The sequence below is a fragment of the Callospermophilus lateralis genome, chromosome 3, assembly GCF_048772815.1.
Source record: "Callospermophilus lateralis isolate mCalLat2 chromosome 3, mCalLat2.hap1, whole genome shotgun sequence".
NCBI classification, from domain to species: Eukaryota; Metazoa; Chordata; class Mammalia; order Rodentia; family Sciuridae; genus Callospermophilus; species Callospermophilus lateralis.
In genome coordinates, this window is record NC_135307.1 from 87,931,282 (window position 1) to 87,956,634 (window position 25,353).

Here is a 25,353-nt window from a genome sequence, read left to right on the forward strand (position 1 = left end):
ATAAAAACTGAAATATATCTTGGCAAACCTGTGATCCCACTGATTTGAGAGGCTGAGTCAGGAGGAATACAAGTTTGAGGCCAGCCTCAGCAATTTAGTGAGGGCTTAAGCAACTTCAGAGAGACCCTGTCTAAAAAAAGAGGCCTGAAGGCTAGGAGTGTAGGTCAGTGGTAGAATGCTCCTGGGTTCAATCCCTAGTACCTCCCCCAAAAAACAAAAACAAAACACAACTCTTCCTAAAAAGTAATCTGAGCTGGGCACATTAGCGGTAGCTGTAGCTGTAATCCCAGCGAATCTGAAAGGATCTAAAGTTCAAAGCCAGCTTCAATAACTTAGTGAGACCCTGTCTAAAAATAAGAAATAAAAAGGGGATATGGCTCAATAGTTAAGCGCCCTTGGGTTCAATCTCCAGTATATGTTAAAAAAAAAAAAAAAAAAAAGGAACTCCTAAGCAGCATAGGAAAATTATGAATTACTATGAAAAGTAAGCTATTACAACAATGTGAAGTATATGTGACTGATAATGGAAATGAAAACAACAATATTGTGTATGTGAAGAAATTTTGTTTTTTCAAAAAATCTTTTGGGGAAATTTAGTAATAATTCTTCAACTGACTTCTTTTCTAAATTAAAGGGAACTTTAGTACAAGAGTAGCTTTTGAGACCTGAGGCCAGACCAGGGTAAACCAGTCAGTTTCCTAAAGAAAACTTTACCAGAGGAAAGTTGAGAGTAATTAGCACAGCAATAAAACTGAACCTTCAGGCTGGCTATGTCAGGATGGTAAATGATAATAACTAACCAGGAATGCTTACCAAGTACCAGGGACTTTGCCAAGCACTTTCTTTTCACCAGCTCACCACAGCCACATTTACTTACCCCTTGCTGGTAAGCAGTGATGCTATGAATGGAATCATAATCTGTCCACCTGATCCTTAGTACTCTTCACAGAGAGCTCTTCACACCTGCCTGACTGGCACAACAGTCCTCCTCTGTTTCCTTAGTGGCTGACCCATGCTGGCTCTGCCCAGGATGAGAGTGATTCTTTCTGCATCTCTGCTCTGTTCTAGCATCACCTTAGAGTGCTAACCATGGACAGAGTTCCTCTTTGAGGGTGCAACCTAATTTTGAAGAAGTCACACCTGCCCTAGTGTGTCCTTTGATCCCAGCCCTGGACCACTCATTCACTTCCTGTTTTCTCCTGCCTACTCTGTTTACTTTGTTCCATTGTTCCTAGTACTGCAAGTCAAGTTTTGTTGCAGGAGTTGGGGGAGGAGGATAACTACCAGAACTACTTCAGCCATCCCTTTAAGCCCCTGAAGGTGCAGCCCAGGACAAAGTCCGAACTGTCACACCCTTTTTGGCTGTGATCTTTTCTCCTATGATCATTTTCCCCACCTCTTACCTCCAATTTGCCAGGAGACTAAACTATTTCCCAGAAATGCTTTTTTGCGTTTTTCAGAGTTTTATTGCATACTTGCAGTAATTACTTAATTTTAGTTGTCAACTTGTATTTGAGTTTACAGAGGCAATTCAAAATTAGGGATAAAATAACTCTTTTCCTCTGAGGATATAGCTCAGTTGATAGAGTGCTTGCCTAGCATGCACAAGATCCTGGGTTCAATCCCCAGCACCACCAAAAAAAAAAAAGAGAGAAAAATAACTTTCTTGCAGATGTCATCTGATGATGGCATGACCATTTTATAAATTGCCTAATTTGCTTTTTGGAAAAAGTTCCTTTCCTGGGAACTCAGTGAAATTTATGCAGTCACAGAAAAGAGGTTGACCCCAAGCTGTGGGGTTCTTTTACCCATAGGTCAGTCCTGAAGGAAGAGATAAGACCTCTAATGCTTAGTGCAGGAGTAAATCAGATTTTCAAAATAGAATGTTTGATATACCCCAATTTTTAATTCAGTACAAGTCTCTTATCCAGCAATGCCAACCTGAAACACCAAACTGATTAGTAGATTTGAGTTTTTAATCAAAGCAAAGCATGCCTTTTCATAGCCTGTAACTCAGGATGTTGAAATGTGAAATTCTCAATATCCTTTTCTCTTTTTTGGTTAGACAAAATACCTTTATTTTATTTATTTATTTTTATGTGGTGCTGCGGATCGAACCCAGGGCTTCGCACATGCTAGGCGAGTGCTCTACCGCTAAGCCACAACCCCAGCCCCATCTTTTTCTCTTTTTTTTAACATTTTTTAAACATATGTTTTTTTTAGTTTTAGGTTGGCACAATATCTTTATTTTATATTTATGTGGTGCTTGAGGATCAAACCCATGCATACTAGGCAAACATTCTACCACTGAGCCACAATCCCAGCCCCGTCTTTTTTAAAAAATATTTTTTTAGTTGTAGATGGACACAAAATCTTCCTTCCTTCCTTCCTTCCTTCCTTCCTTCCTTCCTTCCTTTATTGTGTTAAATCTTAACTATCTGATATGTAATGTGTGTGTGTGTGTGTGTGTGTGTGTGTGTGTTTGTGAGTGCGTGTGATGTTCAGGATCAAAACTAGGGCCTTACTCACACACTCTATAACTAAACTACATTCCCAGCCCCTAAAATGTTCTTAATTAAACCTAGACATCATTCTTTTTTTTTTAATTTTTTAATATTTATTTTTTAGTTTTTTGGCAGACACAACATCTTTGTTTGTATGTGGTGCTGAGAATCGAACCCGGGCCGAACGCAAGCCAGGCGAGCACGCTACCGCTTGAGCCACATCCCCAACCCCCTAGACATCATTCTTGAGAGCCAGTTTTGATTGTTCTTGATTTAGTTTATTTGAGTCCTTTCCACTTTTATCTTTCAAACTTTCTTCTTTGGTGGGGGTCGGGGTACTGGGCATTCCTCTATCACTGAGCTACATGCCAGCCCTTTTTTACTTTTACTGAGACAGGGTGTCTTTAAGTTGCCCAGGCTGGCCTAGAATTTGGGATTCTCCTACTTCAGCCTCCTGAGTACCTAGTATTATAGGCCTGTGCCACCAGGCCTGACTACATTTTGTGTTTTGACACTCTAGATTGCCTAGCGTTGTGACATCTCCCCATCTCACACACTCGAAAGCATTTGACAATGGGCTGTGGGTGCAGTGTGAATGGGTGCCTATTTTCCAACCGGAACTAATTTTGTGCTCTTTAGTTTCCCACAGTCAGATCACTCGTCTCTACAGCCGATTCACCAGCCTGGACAAAGGAGAGAATGGGACTCTCAGGTAGGCAGCTAGTGTCTTTCTTTATTTTCCTCACAGAAGCCAGAAACTTTCTGGCAGTGTCTAGATAGCTGCTGTTATCCCAAGGGCAGACATGATAGGTGTCCAGCATGAGGAGTCAAAGAAGCATTTCATCAAGGGTCTTTGAGTATCATTCATCCATGAGGGAATTAAATTAGCAGAACAGTGACACTAAATTTACCACTAGGTGTTGCTTTATTCCAGTTCCCCTTTGTTTAGATGTCCATTGTCTGGTCCTAGGAATGTACTTTCAAGATTTCAGCTCTATGCCCATAATCCCAGTGACTCTGCAGGCTGAGACAGGAGGATCACAAGTTCAAGGTCAGCCTGAGCAATTTAGTGAAGCCCTTAGCAACTTAGTGAGACCCTGTCTCAAAATAAAAATAAAAGGGCTTGGAATGTAACTCATTGGTAAAGTACTCCTAAGCTAAATTCTCAGTACCAAAAAAAAAGAGAGATTTTAGCTCTTTGCTACATTTCCCCACAGCTCTTTCCTAAATGTTGATTTTTTTTAAGAAGCTGACCCATAGGTGGTGTAGGTGATTTTGTCTTCTCTCCTCTTCTCTTATATCCCAAACTAAAACCCTAGGGTACATGACTGTGTATATTGATGTTAATACTAGACAAAATGCTTAGTATTTTGTCTAGAGCTATGATTCTAATTAGAAGGCCATTTTACCACACAGGGCAAAAGGTCTGGAGGCATTTTTTTATTGCTGTGATTAGAGAATGCTACTGGTATCTGGTAGGTAGAAGCCAAGGATGCTGCTAAGTGTTTTGCAATGCATAGGATAAAAAAAAAAAAAAAAAAAAGAGTTTCCATGACAAAGAATCATATTGTCCTAGATGTCAGTAGTGCTAACATTTGAGAAACTCTGCTCTAGATTAAATATATGAACTCAGAGTAATGTAATGCTCTATTGTTTTGTGCTTGCAATTGTCATAGTCAAATGAAATATCTCCTCCCATCATCCCCACCCTCTCATTAGCAACCTTTTTATTTAATGCCATTGTTTTTTTAGCTTTGATTGGCATTAATAAAGCTATTTGCCTTTCTAGTGCCTGGCCTGAAACAGTTTGGAACTTCTTTGCAATGGCTTCTAGCACATTCCTAGAATGTAGCATGATTATACCCTTTAGGTATAATCTTTAGGCAAAAAAGCTAGAGAATGCTGGTAAATTCAGAGGGGTGTATTTCTATAGGGTAAAAATCTGCTAGCACTGAAAACCGAAATCATGCTGTTCAAGTCAATGAATACTTAGCATGTGCAAAGACCATGCTAGGTGTTTTTGTTTTTTAAGAGGGGGTACATGGGGCTGGGGTTGTGGCTCAGCGGTAGAGCATTCGCCTAGCATGTGCAGGGCTATGGGTTCGATCCTCAGCACCACATAAAAATAAAAAATGTGTCGTGTCCAACTACAACTAAAACAAAATACTAAAAAAAAAAAAAAAAAAAAAAAAAAGGGCGGGGGGGGGGGGGGGTCCAGGCTGACCTTGGACTCCATGAGCCTCCTGCTTCAACCTCCCAAGTAGCTGGGATTGAGACTGGGATGTTGCTTAGTGGCAAAGTGCTTCCCTCACATACTTGAACCCTGGGTTTGATCCCCAGTTCCAAAAAAGAAAAGACACACACACACAAAAAAGACTCCAACCACCATGCCCAGCAGCTTTTTTTTAAAAAAAATTGTGGCACAATACATATAACATAACCAACTCAGTGGCTTTAGGTATATTTATAGTGTTGTACAACCATCACCATAATCTAGCTCTAGAACATTTTAATCACCCCAAATGAAAATTCTATACTCATAAGCAGTCACTTCCCATTTCCCCTTTTCCTGAACCCCTGGCAACCACTACTATACTTTGTCTTCCTATGGACATTTTTTATAAATGGAATCATATAATATGTGATCTTTTTGGGATTAGCTTCATTCCATTTAACATGATATTTTCAGGGTTCATTCATGTATGGTATGTATCATACATTATTCCTTTTTATGGCTGATTTATATCCCACTTATGGATACCACATTTCATTTTATCCATTCATAAGTTCTGATGGGCATTTATATCTGTTAGCTATTATAAATAGTCTAACTTTCAGCATTTTTGTGTTGACATATGTTTTAATTTCTTTTGGGCATATCTTTAGGAGTGGAATTGTGGTTAATATGGTAATTCTTTGCTTAACTTATCGATGGACTGCCAAACCATTTTCTTCAAGGACTCTACCGTAAGACTTTTCCACTAGTGTACAAAGATGCTAGTTTCTCTATATCTTCATCAGCACTTATTCTTTTGATTGTAGCCATCCCAGTAGATGTGAAGTGGTGTATCATTGTGGTTTTGATTCGTATTTCCCTAATGGCTGATGATGTTGAGCCTTCTTTTCTTTATTTATGTTTTGGAGGTACTGGGGATTGAACCCAGGGGTGCTCTACATACAGGTCCATCAGTATGAGCTGCTTCCCCAGCCCTTGTTAATATTATTTTTTTCTCACTGCATTGCTGAGGCTGGCCTCGAATTTGCAGTCCTTCTGCCTTAGCTTCCTAAATCACTGGGATTATAGGAATGTACTACTATGCCTGACTTTGAGCTGCTTTTCATGTGCCTATTGGCCCCTTTGTATAACTTCTTTGGAGAAATGCCTATCAGTTACTTTACACTTTTTAATTGTTTGGGTTTTCTCTTCTCTTTTCTTCTCTTTTTTCTCTTGTCTATTTGTTGTTGAGTTGTAAGGACTCTTTGTATAATCTGGATATTTAACGTGGATTAACATGGATTAATAAGAGTTTTTATGTAATGTGACCCTTAACATTAATTCTTATCTGAATATAAGACCTTTATATATTATTTGCAAATATTTGTTTTGCTGTTCTACAGATTTTTTTTTCTTTCTGTTTTTTCCTCTACTTGGGTGCTGAAGATTAAAATCAACATTTTTTAAAGATAAAATGCTAGATAAGTGTTGTACACTGAGCTACATCCCAGCTTTGTGGAATTTCTTTTACTATCTTTACATTGTTCTTTGAAGCAGAAAAATTTTTAATTTTTTTCCATTTTTTTATTGGTGCATTATAATTATGCATAATGGTAGGGTTCACTATTAACAAAACTTCATATTTTCATGGAGCACAATTTCTTTAAGTTTTTTTTTTGGTGTCATACCTAAGAAATGATAGCTAAGGGGCTGGGGTTGTAGCTCAGTGGCAGAGCGCTTGCCTCAAACACGTGAGGCACTGGGTTCAATCCTCAGCACCACATAAAAATAAATAAACAAAATAAAGTTATTGTGTCCATGTATAAATAAAAAATATTTAAAAAAAAGAAAGAAAGAAATGATAGCCAAATCCAAGGTCCTGGAGACTTATCCTTATTTTTTTTTTGTAAGAGTTTTATAGTGTTAGTGCTTATTCTTAAGTCCTTGATTAATTTTGATATCTACATGCAAAACATGAGTCCATCTTCATGTTTTGCATGTAGATATCCAGTTGTCCCAGCATCATTTGTTGAAGATACTATTAAAACTATATGAATTGGACTGGGGTTGTGGCTCAGTGGTAGAGCACCACCTAGCACATGCCATCCTCATTAGCACCACATAAAAATAAATAAATAAAATAAAGGTATTGTGGGGCTGGAGTTGTAGCTCAGTGGTAGAGTGCTTGCCTCGTATGTGTGAGGCACTGGGTTCGATTCCTTGCACCATATATAAGTAAGCAAGTAAATAAAGATCCATCAACAGCTAAAAAAAAAAAAAAAAAAAAAAAAATTGTGTCCAACTACAACTAAAAAATAAATATTAAAAAAAAAAAACTATATGGATTTGTACTCGAAAGGTAACCAGAGTAGAAACCTCTATTTTTCTCTTTGTCAATTGAGGCATTTTATTTGAATATATATTGTATTCTTAGAGAATTGCAGGCTTTCTGCTTTCTGGTGCCACATCCTGAACTGCTTTCCTCTACCACAACCTTCCACCATGTGGTTCTGCCTCACCTTGAGTCCAGATAATAGATTCAGCCATCTGTGAACTGAGACCTCTGAAACTGTGAGCCCCAAATAAAATTTTCCTCCTTTTAAAAAAAAAAAAGAAGAGAATTACAGGATTTTCTCTCCTTTCGTGTTTTCATCTTGCTTCTTTGTGGTCCATAATGCCATCTTAGGCTCTCAGGACAGTGAAACCAAACTGATAGGATGGGAGCATGTCATTCTCTCATTTTTCTAGGTCTTTCAGTTGCACATCAAATCTGGGGCTGAGCCGGGTGCAGTGGTGCATGCCTGTAATCCCAGTGGCTTGGGAGGCTGAAGCAGGAAGATTGCAAGTTCAAGGTTAGCCTCAGTAATTTAGTGAGGCCCTAAGCAACTCAGCAAGATCCTGTATCTAAATTAAAATATAAGAAAGGGCTGGAGATGTGGCTCAGTTATTAAGCAGGGGCTCCTGGGTTCAGTATTCAATACCTAGATAGATAGATAGATAGATAGATAGATAGATAATCTGGGACTGATCATTCCACACTTGCTTAACTTGCCTGTAAGTTTCACAGCATTTTCCGAGCTCAGTGACCATTAGTACAATTTGCCAGTGTATCCATGCTTCATCACCATAGTTAGGAGGAAACCAGATGATGACTTTGAACATGGCCTAATAAGAACCATGTGCTTGCCTTTTAGCAGTCTTGACGATCTTGAGGACACTAGCCAGGATTCATGTGTACAACTATGGTGGTATGGAAAGATGTTGGAATGAAACAGCTTTAATACTTTAATCATTCCTTTGAGTTTGGATTTATATCTTCCTCATAAATTCAGATTGAACTACTCAATAAAAATAGAGAATTTATGTTAATTCCAAGTTCTTTTCTTCTTTGTAGAAAATAGGCAACTCATAAATGTGTATGTTTTCATTATTCCCACTGTTTGCTGGAAAACAATGGAAAAGTTTTTATAAAATGAGAAAACATTTCAGATGTCAGCTAGTGTCATATACTCTTTAAAGTCTAGGTAAGATTTGCTGAAGCCTAGCCTGGTAGCATGTGCCTATAATCCCACCAGAAAATGGAAGTAAGAGGATTACAAATTTAACAGCCTCTGAATTGGCAGTGTGATGGCTCATAGGATCACAAATTCAAGGCCAGCTTCAGCAATTTAGTGAGGCCCTAAGCAACTTAATGAGACCTTGTCTCAAAAGGGCCTGGGGTTGTGGCTCAGTGGTAGAGTGCTTGCCTAGCATGCACAAGGCACTGGGTTTGATCCTCAGCACCACATAAATGTAAAACAAAGATGTTGTATCCACCTAAAAACTTAAGAATAAATATTTTTTTAAAAAGTGCTAGGGATGTGGCTCAGTGGAAAAGTGCCCTTGGGTTAAATCCCTAGTACCAAAAAAAAAAAAAAAAAAATTTTCCTCGACCACTAAAGCACCATTTTGTACTCTGTGGGAAATGGGTGGACTCACTTGCTCATTTGTTAGGGATTTTTTGAGTACCTATAAATGTGCTAGCCACAGTTCTCAGTGCTGATTTCTACAAATTCTTTGCGTGAGAAGAGGTGGTAGGAAGTGATGGGTAATTTTTGATTTCACAGTCCTCTGAATCTGATTTTTTTTTGTACTTAGCTTCACCAAGCTCTAATTCTTAAACCTGTTCTTTGATCATTCTTATGAGTGGATTTGAATATGGAAGACACACCAAACCACCTTAAATACAAAAAGGAAATTATCCCATTAGAATAGACCAAATAATATGTCAAATAATAAGCAACTAGCACATGTTATGTTACTCATTTTGATGAATCCACTCATTCTCAGAGATTTCTCACTGGCTGAGCTTCCAGTGAGAAGCATCTCAACCTCTAGCCATTTGGTCAGATTCCAGCCAACTACTCTCCTACTCCCTCTAACCATGAAAATTAGCTGGTGAACCCTTATTCTTTGGTACTACAGAGCAAATCAGCTCTTTCCAGCCTTTTCTGCCAGTTTGAACTTTATCTTTTCAGAATCCATACATGTGTTCTGCTGAAAGTTAGTGACTTCCAATTTTGTATTAGCTGCAACAGATTCCACCTTCATAAGAAGGCATTTGGGTGTGTTAGGAGAAATACTTTTCATTCTATGATTTTTTTTTTTTTAAAGATGAGGTTTCTGTTGCCTGAGCTGGCTAACTCTCAACTTCCTAAGCCCAGGTGATCCTCGTACCTCAGCCTCCTGAGTAGTTGGTACACACCACCACACCTGGATTTTCAACCGTTTTTAATCTTTCCTCTCCATATCTGTGGCCTGGGCTGGGGTCATAGCTCAGTGGTGGAGCATTTGTCTTGCAAGCATGAGGCACTGGGTGCCATCCTCAGTACCACATAGAAATAAATAAGTAAAATAAAGGTAGTGTGTCCACATCTGTGACATGAAGCCAAATTCTGCAGAGTGAGAAGCTCTAGTGTAGATTCTTGGCATTTCACATTCCTTTGTAATGATTATTTCTCAATAGAACATAAAATACGATCTATAAAAAACTTTGGTTATAATAGAGCTTCTTCAAAGTGTTTTTAGATTCATTCTAAAGTATGTTCTTTAAATATATATTTATATACATGTGTATACATACATGTATCTTTTTTCTTAGTTGTTTATGAACCATTATTTTTGTTTGTTTATATGCAATACTGAGAATTGAACCCAGTGCCTGACACATGCTAGGCAAGAGCTCTACCACTGGGCTACAATGCGAGCCCCTAAAGTATGTTTTATAGACTAATAGATTCCTTGGTCTGTCAATAGGTATTGTATTAAAAAATATGTGAAAAGTTTGATAAACGAGGTTTAAAGCTTCTTTTTTTTTTTTTTAAAGAGAGAGAGAGAGAGAGAGAATTTTTTAATATTTATTTTTTAGTTCTCAGCAGACATAACATCTTTGTTTGTATGTGGTGCTGATAACATCTTTCTTTGTATGTGGTGCTGAGGATCGAACCCGGGCCCCACAGATGCCAGGCAAGCGCGCTACCACTTGAGCCACATCTCCAGCCCGGTTTAAAGCTTCTTTATGACAGTATTTTACCCACATCTTTAAATATATTCATATATAATTGGAAATTTCCAAGGGAGAATATTGTAAACAGTATTTGTCAAATTGATTTGCTCTTTTGCTATAGACTTCTTTTTACACAAACCATAATTTTAGGTTGGTATTTCATAGAATATAATATATACTATAATCTTAGAAATCTTACTTAGATGCCATTATTTGGATAAAATATTTCTATGATTGCTTTGGTTTTGTATGCGTGGAATGGGCACTGGCAATAGTTGGCAACCAACTTATTGTTATTTTTCGGTGCATACACAATTTTAAAACAATTTTAGATGGACATATAATTTATTAATGGATGTACATAAGGAGTGGGAAGCACAATGAAGACCTCATGAATCCCGGGCCCACCACTTGTCTGAGGAATCAAGATTGGGGATATATGTGACCCTACAGTCATCCATGATAACCTGCTTTATAGCCTCTATATCTTAAGATTCATCCACATTAAACATGGTAAAATTTCACTTCATTGAGATGTGGATCTTCTGGTGGCCAGGGAACTTGAATGTGGCTCAAATGTAGGTTCTCTGTCTTTGTTCTGCAGTTGGACATTATGACTTGGCTATTGTGAACCCTGATCATCATGCTAGGGCTTTTCTTTCCTTCTCCTTTTTCTTTTCTCGTGAATGTGTGTGTGTGTGTGTGTGTGTGTGTGTAGGGGGCTTCTGGGGATAGAATCCAGGGTCTTGTGCATGCTAGGCAATCATTCTGCCACTGTCTATAACTCTAGCCAGCCAGTTCTTGAGTTTTTCAAAGGCACTCCACATACTTGTCTTAAGCTTAAATTGGACACAACAAAAGATCAGAGACATGAATATCCATTGGAAAGTGCTGCCTCCAAGGTCCCCTGGGCAACCTGTACAAGCAGCACGCTTTATAAACCACTGGGAGATTGCTGTTTGCAGTCATTGCACATTGGATCCCCTGGGCCCATTCTTTAAAAGATCCTTTAATTAATTACTTTAAATACTACTACCCTTACTTTGCAACTGAGTATGGTGCCTTAGTGAAATTCTGCAGGGCAGAATGGTTCTCAACTCTGCTACACCCTTTCTACTCAAACTTCTGTTACAACATCCACATCTACCTTCTGAATTCCAGAATTTATTAGAATATCTCAGCTACTTAGTACATTTCTCCTATCCTGATTGTTTATACTGTGGATATATTCCCATGTATACCTTTTGGCTGACATTTCGGGGAGTTTTAAAGAATGAAAGGCGGTGAATGTGTATGTGCCCACCACTCTCAACCAAAAGTCAGAATGCAGCCTTGCAGATAATCCAGTCTGACCCTGGAACACTAGCAAACAGTGGATAAACTAGCAAATACTGGCTTGAACATTTATTGGCACTGTATAGGAAAAAATTCTGTTATCATATAACAACAAAATGCTCTTGTCAGTTGAATTTAAAATATTAATTAAATACTTTAGGTATCAGAAAATATTGTTGTTTCAGTGTTAATATATTGTACCATATAATTAATCTGTTAAACTACTTGATTATTTTCTCTTTTTTATTGGTACATTATAATTATGCATATAGTGGGATTCATTATGCCATACTTGTATATGCACATAACATAATTTGATCAATCTCATTCCCTAATACTTTCCTTCCACCCTCCCCCTTAATTCTGTAGTACTGATGATTGAACCTAGGGCCTTGTTCATGCTAGGCAAGTACTCTATCACTAAGCTACATCCTCAGCCTGTTTTGTTTTATTTTGAGGCAGGGTCTCACTAAGTTGCTCAGGCTGGCCTTGAACTTGAGATCCTTTTGCCTCAGCCTCCTGAGTAGCTGTGATTATAGGTGTATGCCACCATGCCTAGCTGTGTTTTCTCAAATGAATGTGTGTTTAATGTCAAATTAACAGATTTTAATCACTTCATTATGTAAAATTCATATAAATCATCAACCTCTGGGTACTTGAAATATAAATAGGTTCCTGTGAGACCAACTCTCTGTGTAAGCGAAGGGATTTTACTAGGGCTGGGGATGTAGCTAAGTTGTATAGCACCTACCTAACATGCGAACCTACTGGTTTGGTTCCAGCATGGAAGAAAAAAACAAAAAACAACAATTAAAAAAAAAAAAAAAAAAAGGAGAGAGAAAATAGAGAAGGAACTTCCACAATGAAAGAAATCAGTATAGAGGTATAGCACCTCTGTTTATTCACAGTCTCTCTCAAACTGACTTTTCATAGCATCTTTGTGCTTTTGAATGTCTGGAAAAACACTGCTCCTGAGGAAGTTTTTGGCCGCAAAGAATGCCACTGTATATGGTTTCATTTGTGGACTTGCCTACTAACAGTAACAATGTCTTTTTCTCAAAAAAACTTCCTAGGTATGCTATAAGGCTAAATATAATGTTGGTGTGTTTTGCAATGAGTTCACATTTATTTCAAATGAATTTTACACTTGCATGTAGACCACTTTGGAGTATTTAATTTTTCTCTATTGGGGTTGGATTTGTTGGCAAATTTGAGAAATTAACTTTTAGAAAAACTGCTCAGACAATCCATATTTTAGATGTTCTATACAATTGTGTATTGTTCAACAGTTGAAAACCTGTTTTTAATACACTGTCATTTTAATTTTGATGTTTTAAATAATATTCCCTTTGGTCTGGTAACTGGAAGCACTTGTATATAAAAACAAAATAGTAAAACTAGAACTAGATACTATCAAAGGGCAGGGTTTAAGTCCTTGTTAATATTGGAAAGTCCAAATCTAGATCCCACTATTGAGACTGAGGGTTTCAGGCTAAGTTGTGTGCCCCCAAATTGATACTAGACCTGGTGTTTAAACGTGTCTTTTCTCAGCTAAAATTATTAAGCTTGTTAGACATTAAACTTAAGTATGTAACCATGCAATTCAAATCAGCTTTAGTCTTAATTTAAAAGGGAATATTGATTTTTTTTTAACCTTGATCAAACAAGAGGAACTACATTTTGATGATAATATGGACTTTGTATTTCATGACATTGTTTAATAAAAGCTAGGTACATATTTGTTGAATTAAATAATCAGGACTTAAGTGATTATCTTTTAACTTTTTTTTTTTTTTGGTAAAGGGCATCGAATCCAAAGCCTCACACATTTTAAGAAATTCAGTTATGAATGGCTTTTTTGTGTCATTCATTGTTACAGAAATTATTACTCTACGTGGTCATGAAAGATTAAAGTCCAGAGTTATTGTTCCAGGGCTTTGTGCTTAGTCCAGTAGGTCAGTTTCTACCTGTCTCCAGAGGTAGTAAAGATGAGCTAATTGTTAAGTACCATGTAAATGTTAAACCATAAGAAGAACAGAGTGTGAAGACTTTGGAGTAAAACAGGAGCATTTCATGCTGTTTTGCCTTCATTAGCATTTAGTATGAAGAAGACAGAGCAACGACGTGTTTATCTTCTGTTAGTAAACTTCTAAGAGGCAGGAATCAGATTTATTGAAGTTTGTATTTTTATAACTTTTTCATCTAGAAGTAGTTTCTTTTTTTTTTGAGAGAGAGAGAGAGAGTAGTAGTTTCTTTCTTTTTTTGAGAGAGAGAGAGAGAGAGAGAGAGAGAGAATTTTAATATTTATTTTTTAGTTTTCAGTGGACACAACATCTTTGTATGTGGTGCTGAGGATCGAACCCGGGCCGAACGCATGCCAGGCGAGCACGCTACCACTTGAGTCACATCCCCAGCCACTAGAAGTAGTTTCATACTTACAGAATATTGCTATGTACAAGAACAGTACAAAGAACTTTTGTATACTTGATACCCAGAGTAACAATTGTTCACTTTTTTTTTTACATATTTCAGACTATTTCCTATTACAAGGATAGTCTCAGATCTAAATCAAGAAATGTAGCATTTTTATACAGTGTTAGTATGTAATATTCCATATTCAGTATGTCCATATTCTGTATATAATTCATGTTTCATTTTCACTTATCTTCTAATAATGTCGTTTGTAGAAGTTTTTTTCCTTAGTCCAAGGGATCAGTTGGGCTTAGTCTCTTTAGTCTCCTTTGATCTGGAACAATCTCCTGCCTTTCTCTTTTTGTTTATTTCTATAATGGTAGGGATTGAACCTGGGACCTCATGCATGCTAAGTACATGCTCTATCTCAGCCCCTCTGCTTTTCTTTTTACCCTTCATGACATAGATTTTTTTTTTTCTTTTTGATACTGGAAATTGAACTCAGGGGTGGGGTGCACTAAGCAACATCCCTAACCTTTTTTTGTATTTTATTTAGAGACAGTGTCTCTCTGAGTTGCTTAGGGCCTTGCTAAGTTGCTGAAGTTGGCTTTCAACTCAAAATCCTGCCTCAGCTTCCTGAGCTGCTGGGATTATAGGTGTGCAACACTGCACCTGGCAACACTGCTATTCTTGAAGAGTGCAGCACAAATATGTTTTATACAACTTTGAATTTTGGCACAGGATGTCATTTAAAGAAGGTGTATATATATATATATATATATATATATATATATATTCTGAGACTTTTAAAAAATTTTCTTTTTAGTTGTAGATGGACACAGTATCTTTTTTTTTTAATTTTAATATTTATTTTTCAGTTTTTGGTGGACACAACATCGTTGTTTGTATGTGGTGCTGAGGATCAAACCCAGGCCGCACGCATGCCAGGCGAGCATGCAACAGCTTGAGCCACATCCCCAGCCCCACAGTATCTTTATTTATTTATTTTTATGTGGTGCCGAGGATCGAACCCAGTGCCTCACACATTCGAGGCAAGTGTTCTACCACTGAGCTACAACCCCAGCCCCTAAAGAAGGTTTTTAGAAGTGACTATTAAGAACTTGAAATAGTTATGGTGGCATACATCTGTAGTCACAACTGCATGGAGGCTGAGATGGGATCATTGCTTGAGTCCACGTTTGAAGGAATCCTGGGTAACATAGTGAGACTCCATCTCACCACCACCAACAAAAAAAAAGTTATTTAATTTAAAAAATGTCTGTTGAGATCTGGGATTATAGCTCAGTGGTAGACTGTTTGCCTAGCATATATGAGGCACTGGATTCGATTCTCAGCACCATATATAAATGAATATTTATTTATTTATTTATTTTTAATATAAATATATATGTGTGTGTGTGTGTGTATATATATATATATATATATATATAATAACTAAAATACACACACACACACACATACACACATAAATGTCTGTTGAACATGTTTTGAGAGAGCAACTTTCTTTCAAAAAGTTTAACATGGGAGCCAGATGTGGTGGCTCTGAGTCAGGAAGATCATAAGTTCAAAGCCAGTCTCAGCAACTAAGCAAAGCAACTTAGTGAGACCCTGTCTCAAAATAAAAAATTAAAAGGGGTAGGGGTGTGGTTAAGCACCCCTGAGTGCAAACCCTGTTAACCCCCCGCACACAAAAAAGTTTAACATGGGAAAGTAATGTGTTTTGTTTCTTTTTTTTTATAGCACATACTTTGACTTACAGAGTTGGATTCAAATCACATTTCTGCTACTTAGTAGTTGTGTCAAGGGCAAATTACTTTATCCCAATTGATTCAGTTTCCTCAGCCCTAAAGGGTATAGATAAAGCATTGGCATGAAGAAATGAGATATTGTATATAAACAAAGTTAGAACAGTACAGGATGTATATGTGGTGAATGATAACTACTAATATTCACTGAACACAACTTCCCAGTTATGTGAGAATGACTGCTCTTGTCATGTTCAATGGTCAAATACTTCTCTAGCTATAGTATAAAAAGAGATGGAGGAAAATCTAGAAATATGGAAATCATTTGGTTGTCACATTCTTTCCTTGAATGTAAATATCATCTAAGAATTCCTTATATTTGGTAGGTGCTTGATATTATTTAAAAGTATTTTTAGTTATAGATGGACACAATACCTTTATTTAATTTATTTTTTTATGTGATGTTGAAGATCGAACCTAGTGCTTCACATGTGCTAGGGTAAACGCTCTACCACTGAGCCACAACCACAGCCTGGTGCTTGAGATCTTACCAGGATGTGGCAACTCCTCAAAAGTTAAAAAAAAAAAAAAAGCTTTTCCCCCACATTTAAATTCTAAGTACAGAATGGCAGTTTTCAAGGAATCATTTACTAAGGAACAGCTTAGTATTTCCTTGTCAGATGGTTTGTTGACGTAACCTGTGTGCTGAATTCACTGGAATGTGGCATAGTCAAATATGGCTTCTTTTAACCCTGAGTTGATGCAAGAAATATTTGGCAGCTATTAAAGTGCTATTCTTTGCAGTTATTTGGTATAATTTGCCCCCAAAATAAATTCCAAGAGGTAATATTCTTCTTAGGTTGTACCCTGTTTCAGATGTAAGAAGTTCTTTCTAAGGGCCATTGCTCTGTAACCCAAGGTGATTCTTTTGGCAGCCGTGAAGATTTCCAGAGGATTCCAGAACTTGCCATCAACCCATTGGGGGACCGGATCATTAATGCCTTCTTTCCAGAGGGGTGAGTTGGGGCAGCTGTTGGATCTCCTTCCTTTGGCTGTCTTAAACTAAATTAATTACTGAGTTGGAATAATGATATTATTTGAGTTATCTCAGACATAATCCCCTGATTATGTTGGGCATTCCTAATTTTACCATATCTAAATCATCTCTTCTGTTCTATCTTCCTCCCTCTCTCTCTTTTATTTTAAATTTGATAGCGCTGAGAATTGAACTCAGGACCACACAAATGCCAGGCAAGCACTTTACCACTGAGCCACATCCCCAGCCTTGTCTCCTCCCTCTTTTAAACTTAAATATATATGTGAGCCTATCTTCAAAATTCTTAGATTACAGACTGGGAATATGACTCAGGAGTAAAATGTTTATCCGGCATATATTAGGCCTTGGGTTTGATCCCTAGCACCACAAAACAAACAAAATCTTAGATTAATCTCTGTTTATCACTATTGTAAAATTGGACTTTAAAGATATTTTATTTGAGAGCTGGATTGTGGCTCAGTGGGAGAGCGCTTGCCTAGAAATGCGAGACCCTGGGTTCCATCCTCAGCACCACATCAAAATAAAAAAATGAAATAAAGGTATTGTGTCCAACTACAATTAAAAAGTAAATATTAAAAAATATTTGAAATAATTTCACATTTACAGAAAAGTTGCAAAATTTAAAATATTACAAAGAATTCCTGCATCTTTGACTCACATGCATATATTGATTTATTGGTAACATTTGGCTCATTTGTGTGCTCTTTCTCTCAAAACTAGTCTATAAAAGTACTATTCAAGACTCATGTGTAGTTACATTTTTTCTAGTAGCCACATTTAAAGAGTAAGAATAAACAAGTGAACTTTGACAATAAGCATTTGACTTAACCAGCATACCCCCAAAATTATTATATTCAGTATGAAATCAGTATTAAAAATTACTGAGATATTATAAATTTTTAATATTAAAATTTGAAATCCAATGTGTAATTTATATTTATGACACATAACAAGTCAGATTAACCATGATTTATATGCTCATAGCACTTATGACTAGGGGCTATAGTATTGGATAGTGCGGCTCATGCATGTGTTCTCCCTTGCCTTCCTATCTCTCCCCAACCTTTACCCCTTACTTGCCCCCACACACTCTTTCTTTCTCTCTCCATCTCCCTCTTTATCTCCTTTCTCTGTAAACACACATGCACGCACCTGCACACACACATGTTTACACATATACATAAGTTCTTATATAATTGTTGTCTGTATTCACATAGTTGTATTTCTAAATCATTTAAGGGTAAGTTGCATAGTCATGGCCTTTTACCTCTGAATGCCTCGGTATATGTTTGCTAATAGGAATATTCTTTTATATATTCATAGTAATTATCCATTTCTATAAAATTAACATTGATACAGTACTTTAATCTATTATTCAGTTCCATTTATTTATTATCTATTTTTTTCTCAATATTAGTCATACTTCAATATTGCACCTCTCTCCAGTTCAGGATCTAGTCCTGGTCATTTGTGGTGTCTCTTTAGCCTCCTTTAATCTGGAACATTTCTACAGCCTTTATTTTATAGTGATATTTGCTAAGGATACAGTTCTCTTCACCACATACACTTTTTCAAGCATATTACTCCTTCATTTAGGTTTGTCTAATGTAGAACTAGGCTTTTGATGTTCTTTGCTACTTAATATACTGCCTTCAGAGTGTCAAGTAAATATTTTTTGATTCAGTTAAGAACTTTTCATGACAAAAATGTATCATAAAACTTGTCTTAAGTAATCTCCTAAACAGTGTTTTCTTGGTTCCATGTGAATTGTTTGTATGACCCAAAATGCTGTAGGGTGCCAGTTCTTAATAATGGAATTGTCAGTGGGGACACAATCAGATAAAATGCTAGAGAGGAAATTTTAGAGCTTTCAATTGAGAGTAAAGAAATTTGCTAAATGAGATTGTGGGTTGGCCATTTAGTAAATTGGAGTAACAGAGAGGGAAGGCTGGTTCAGTTGTAGTCAGAAATTGAATCAGACTAAAACCTACTCTCTTAGGTTCATGTTAACCCTGAGCAATCTCATACCCTCCCTCAGTTTTTTCTTTCTTTCTCCCTATATTGCCCTGTTTATTTCAGATGCTTTTTATGCTGAATTCTTCCATTTATCTACTTCTCCTTTTAATGCTGGTGGAGCACTGAATCCTGTTCAAAAATAATGTTCAGAAATATGCTTTGTACTTCAGCCTTTTGTGTGTATGTGTGTGTGGTAGGAGGAATTGAACCCATTGCATATGTTAGACAAACACTCTACCACATTCCCTGCCCTATACCCAAACCTTTTGCAATGAAAACTAAAACCAGTAGTTATTTTGTGCCAGCTTTTTTCCAGAAAACAACTTTTTCCTTTAGTCAACATTGATTACTTGAAGAAGCAGCTTGTGGAAAGCTGTTTTGTAAGGCTGAACCACATTTTCTTTGACCGTGGTTATCACCTATTGTCTTCTTTACCAGTCTACTGCGAAGGAATCTAGTCAGGGTGGAGATGAGGAAGCAGTGTAATCTATGGGCTGCATGTCACAATCAAGGATCTTGGCAGGCTACACCTCTGCTTCTTGTTTTTTTTTTTTTGCACCAGGGATCGAACCCAGGAACACTTAGCCACTGAGCCACATACCCAGCCCTTTTCCTCTTTTTTTCAATATATTTTATTTAGAGACAGGGTCTCTCTAAGTTGTTTAGGGCCTTGCTAAATTGCTGAGGGTAACTTTGAACTTGTGATCCTCCTATCTTAGCCTCCTGAGCCTCTGAGATTATAGGCATGCACCACCATGCCCGGCTGCTTCTTGCTTTAATTAGAAATAGATATTTGGCTTTTGGGCTTTTATTTCTCCTGTGGTCTTATGGAGGTAGAGTTTCCTTTTTTCCTTATGATTTTCAATATTGAGATTTGATAATAGACCATTGGTATTTAGTTTTTTGTTAGAAATGATGCTAGTAATATGTGTTCTCATTATTCAGTTTGTTCTGGCATGACTTGAATCCTATTCCATATTCCTTTATTCCTCAGATCTTGATCATATTTTTGAGCAGTTACTGCTATGTTAGCAGTATAGCTACCAGGAAGAACTAAAGGTCATTCTTTCAAGTACAGTGGGCTCATGAGCTAGTCTTTGAACTCTACTGTTAGAAGACCTCCGAACTAGTGTGGTATGGTGGCACATGCCTGTAATCTCAGTTGCTTGGGCGGCTTAGGCAGGAAGATCATGAGTTCAAAGCCTTAGCAACTTAGTGAGATCCTGTCTTTAAATAAAATACAAAAAATGGGAATTGGCTCAGTGGTGAAGCCTCCCTGGGTTCATTCTCTTGTACAAAAAATAACAATAATAATAAGGTCTCTAAACTCTCTCTGTCTGGTACATAAGAGACTCTGTGTACCTCATCTATACAGAGGGCTACACCAAGACTGGGATTTTACTCAGATAGCGTCAGGAACCAGGCTGCTTGCGGTTTCTGTGACTGCCTTAGATAAATAAATCAGTCACATAAGACATTCTTTTTAATATCAGAACATTCTTCATTTGTTCAAGTTTTAAAATTATTTCTTACAGGGTAACTGATTAGCCTATGGCATGATAAAAAGATTTTCTCTAAGCTTAAGTGATGAAAAAGCTTTACACACAAAGAGATCTTTCACAGCCTTATTTATGATTGCAGAAAATGAGTAGGAAAATCTATCCAGTTATGAGGGAAAAAAATTATGGTAAGTCTACACAATTATTATGCAGGCATTTAAATATGTTTCAAACTGTTTATATTGATTGGAGAAATGCTTAAATATTAAAAAATATATGAAATTACATATATAGTAGGTTCACAATTATGCAGAAAACATAGAAAAGTTAATGGAAGAAAATACATTCATATATGGGCTAGGAATGTAACTCGGTGGTAAAGCATGTGCTTGGTATGTGAGGCCCTGGGTTTTATTGCCAGTAGTGAAGAAGAAAAAAAGGAAGGGAAGGATGGAGGGAAGATTAGGGAGGGAGAAAAAGGGGGAGAGAGAGAGAGAAAAAGAAAGATAATATAATCATATATTATTAGACCCACAAATGGCATATTTCTTTCTACTTTTCATTTTTCTAAAATTTCAAAAAATATGTTAAATTGCTTTTATTACTAAATCAACTTTATTTTATTTTTATTTCCAATTAAGAAAATCCTTTTTATAGTCCATGGGCCTTTTTTTTTTTTTTTTTTTTTTTTTACATTTACTAGGCCATGAATTCATAGGGAATAGGTTCCAGCCGCTCATGCTCCTTTCCATTTGTTCTCACAAAATGTGCTTCTTTGGGTGGAGCAGGCTGGTGCTTCAGCTGAACCCAGGTACCTTTCTCTTTGGCTTCCTTCTTTTTCTGATCATTTTCCTTCACATGTTTCAGGAAGCTGCCTCAGCTCTTAGAGTGCTTAATATGCTTAATACGCACATTAGTTCTCTTGGCAAGAATCTTGTCATTAACTTGCTTATTCACAACAATGCCAATAGCATGCTGAGTAACATTGTAGACTCTCCCAGTTTTGTCATGATAGCATTTGTGGGCATTCCTTTTTGAACAGTAGCCATTCTCTTAATGTCTGCATTATTAACCTTCTTGTAGATTCACATATATGTGGCCAAAGGAACAACTCCATGTTTTTCAAAAGTCCTAGAGAACATATATCAGGTTCCAGTTCCTCTCCTCTTTCCTTTGCTTTACATTTTGTCTTTTTGACGAATTACTGGAAGATGGTGGTTCCTGTCAAAAGGTCAACTTTATTTTAAAAGTACTTTTCCATAATATGCTTTAACTTTAAAATGTCTCTAGGTATACCTTACTGCAGGGGAGACATGGATGGTGGTTGAGTCATTGAGTTGAGATACTAATTTGCTGCTTGCTACAGAGTTCAAAGCAGTGAGTTCAAGTCCTGGTTCTCCTAATTATATAGCCTTGGAACTACTCTAAATCTTTTTTCTTTCTGGAAAATTGATATAACTAAATTCAAATTCTAACTCTTGATTAGTTATGTCCTGTTAACTCTCTTATGTTGGATTCATCACTTTATAAGCAGAAAATAACATCTACCTCACAAGGTTGGTGTGAGGCTTAAATGGAGATTTTTTTGATCCATAAAGTATGATATATATGGAAAGAGATCCTGGTAAATGAATTTTCAGGCTAATGTAACTAAAGGTATTGCCTATATCTTGAGTTCATAAGAAATGATTACCCTGGGGCCGGGGATACAACTCATTGGCAGAGTGCTCCTGTAGTATGTGTAAAGCTCTCAAAAAAACAAAAGTAAAACACGACCTTGATTGACATGATGTAATGTATTTCATATTTCCCAATCAGAGAGGACCAGGTAAACTTCCGTGGATTCATGAGAACTTTGGCTCATTTCCGACCCATTGAGGACAATGAAAAGAGCAAAGATGTGAATGGACCAGAACCACTCAACAGCCGAAGCAACAAACTGCACTGTAAGGAGCTAAAGTCATCTGGCTTAAAATATTTGCTTTACATTTCTTACAAATCATGTATTTACATCTTCATTCATTGAATAACATTTACAAGAGCAAACTCAGTGCTTAGACGCTGGAGCTAAACTGACTGAGTTTGAGTCCTAGCTATACCTCTTTTGGGCCTTGGGGGTCTTGGCATATTAAGATCTTTAGGCCTGTTTCCTCTTCTGTAAAGTGTGATATTATGGGATTCTGCATGGGGTTGTTGTAAAGATTAAAGGAGTTAATAATGTATGTCAAGTATTTCAAATAGTGCTTTTTATATACTAAGTACTCAATAAGTGTTACCTGCTGTGTTGCTGTTATTATTTGTTTATGTGTATGGTACTGGGGAACTAATCCAGGACTTCCCACATGCTAAGTAGGCAGTCTACCACTGAATTACATCCCCAGCCCACCTGTTGCTGTTGTTATTATTATAATTCACTGAGAGCCTACTGTGTGCCAGGTACTCTAGTAAGTCCTAGAGTGACAGTTGTGAGCAAAACCCATGCCCTACCTATGGGGAATAATGACAATCCTCTCCCCATCATAGAATTTGATAGATACCAGATGTGACATAAGTTAGTGCAAGATTTAATTTTTGTTCCCATGCCTCTTGCCTCCTTTCCTTGGATACTTATAAAATTCCCTTCTGCCATTATTTATTCGTGTTATATTGCTCAATCCCTTGCAGCACTTCTCTAAGAAATTGAAATTGAATTTCTCTTTTCTTTCAACACAAGTCGAAACTGAAATTATATGAAACTGATTGACCTCAAGCTTCTCTTACAAGGAAAAAAAAAATATATATATATATAAATTACAAACTGTAATGTCACATTTATATGCATTTGAAAAAATGACACATGAGACTTAAAATTTTAGTTTGTGGCCTTTGGGCTATTTCCCCAGATCTTCCCAGGCAGAGAAGTATAAATTCACTCTCTTGATAAATGAGGTATAGAGTTTGAGAAGCACTGAAATGAATCTTTCTTATTTAGGACAGTAAAAATTTCTGAACAAAAATGGTAACATATTATTTAGCCTTTGGTAGGAGATTACATTCCCAAAAAGGTGGAAAAGTTAGTACAAACAAAATCAAATACAGGAAAAAAAATAGAACTCTAATGAATTATCTTCAAATTTTTTGTACTTTGTTAATGGATTCCAATTTCTTCTCTCAAGACTAAATACTATTTGAGGCAAAAAATTGTATCTATAGTTTGATTAGCATTTTAGCTTATATTTACTAAATGCTTGACTGACTTTGACATTAATATGGTAGAAATTTTTTTTTTTTTAATTTTTAGTTGTTGGTGAATCTTTATTTGTATGTGGTGCTGAGAATCAAACCTGGTGCATCAGGCATGCTAGGCAAGCACACTACCACTCAGCCACAACCCCAGCCCCAATATGGTAGAAATTTTTGTTTTTTTATATCAGAGATTGAACCCAGGGTGCTTAACCACTGAGCAATATTCCCAGACCTTTTTATTTTTTATTTTGAGCCAGTTAGGGCCTTGCTAAATTGCTGAGGCTGGCTTTGAACTTACAATCCTCCTGCCTTAGCCTCCTGAGCTGCTGGGATTGCAGGCCTGTGCCACTGCACCCAACAGATATTTTCTTGTAATGTTAACAAACCAAGAGTTGATCAATAATTGAAGTGCTGGGTGAAGTGGCACACACCTGTAATCCCAGCCGCTAAGGAGGCTGAGGCAGGAGGATCATGAGTTCAAAGCCAGCCTCAGCAATGGGGAAGCCCTAAGCAAGGTACTAAGCAATTCAGTGAGAACCCTGTCTGTAAATAAAATACAAAATAGGGCTTTGGCTGTGGCTTAGGGGTTAAGTGCCTCTGAGTTAAATCCCTGGTTTCAAAAAAGAAAAAAGAAAAAAATCGGCTATACAAGATAATAAATAGAAAGAAATACCAATTTTAGTAGAAGCTTTAAGGAAAATATAGGCTATTTTTCCTTTCATATTCACATATTCCTTTGTCTGTGGATCCTGGGTTAAGCAATGTTCTCAGGCTGGGAATGTAGCTCAGTGGTAGAGTGAGTACTTGCTTATCATACAGCACCATAAAAAAAGAAGGAAAAAAAAAAAAGAAGAAATGATCTACAAGAACCCTTCTGTTCTCAAACAGGGAATTATTGTTTCCTTATAGCAGCTTTTCTTTTCTTTTTTAATATTTTTAGTTGTAGATGAACACAATACCTTTATTTTATCTTTATTTTAATATTTTTAGTTGTAGATGAACACAATACCATATAGGCTTATATGTTGCTGAAGATCAAACCAGTGCCTCACAGGTGCTAGGCAAGTGCTCTACCACTGAGCCACAACCCCAGCCCCATAACAGCTTTTTTTATAGCAGCTCTAACCATACATAAGCATCTTTCTTTTTTTTTAATATGTATTTTTTTAGTTGTAGGTGGACACAATACCTTTATTTTATTTTTATGTGGTGCTGAGCATTGAACCCAGTGCTTCATGTGTGCCAGGCAAGCACTCTACCACTGAGTCACAGCCCCCAGCCCCATAAGCATCTCTTTTAAAAAAATTTTTTTTCTTGAGTGCCAGGAGCAGTGGCACATGCCTATAATCCCAGTGGCTTGGGAGGCTGAGGCAAAAGGATCACAAATTCAAAGCCAGCCTCAGCAATTTAGCAATGCCCTAAGCAACTTAGTGAATCCCTTTCTCAAAATAAAAAAATTTAAAAAGGGCTGTGGAGGGGCTGGGGTTGTGGCTCAGAGGTAGAGTGCTCTCCTAGCATGCATCAGGCTCTGGGTTCAATCTTCAGCGTCACATAAAAATAAAATAGAGTTATTGTGTCAACTTACAACTAAAACATAAGTATTTTAACAAGGGGAGCCTGTGGATGTGGCTCAGTGGTTAAGCATTCCTAGATTTAATCCCTTGTACCAAAAACATTTTTTTAAAAATTCTTCCTCAGACTAGGCACATGGTACATGCCTATAATCCCAGTGATTCAGCAGGCCAAGGCAGGAGGATAGCAAATTCAAGGCCAGCCTTA

At 37.0% G+C, this 25,353-nt stretch overlaps 1 protein-coding gene, 1 non-coding gene and 1 pseudogene across 2 annotated transcripts in view; 1 reads left to right on the forward strand and 2 right to left on the reverse strand.

Moving 5' to 3' along the window:
- Positions 1-25,353, forward strand: part of Chp1 (calcineurin like EF-hand protein 1) — a 48,607-nt gene that overhangs the window by 7,668 nt on the left and 15,586 nt on the right. Inside the window, exons 2-4 of the mRNA XM_076848499.1 lie at positions 3,144-3,216; positions 16,713-16,793; positions 22,168-22,295. Of these exons, the coding sequence (XP_076704614.1) occupies positions 3,144-3,216; positions 16,713-16,793; positions 22,168-22,295 (282 nt within the window). The remainder of the gene's footprint in view (positions 1-3,143; positions 3,217-16,712; positions 16,794-22,167; positions 22,296-25,353) is intronic.
- Positions 11,154-11,287, reverse strand: LOC143396119 (small nucleolar RNA SNORA70). The gene has a single exon (XR_013090996.1). It is a non-coding gene; the product is annotated as a small nucleolar RNA SNORA70 (small nucleolar RNA).
- LOC143393480 (large ribosomal subunit protein eL21 pseudogene) lies at positions 21,049-21,682 on the reverse strand (annotated as a pseudogene).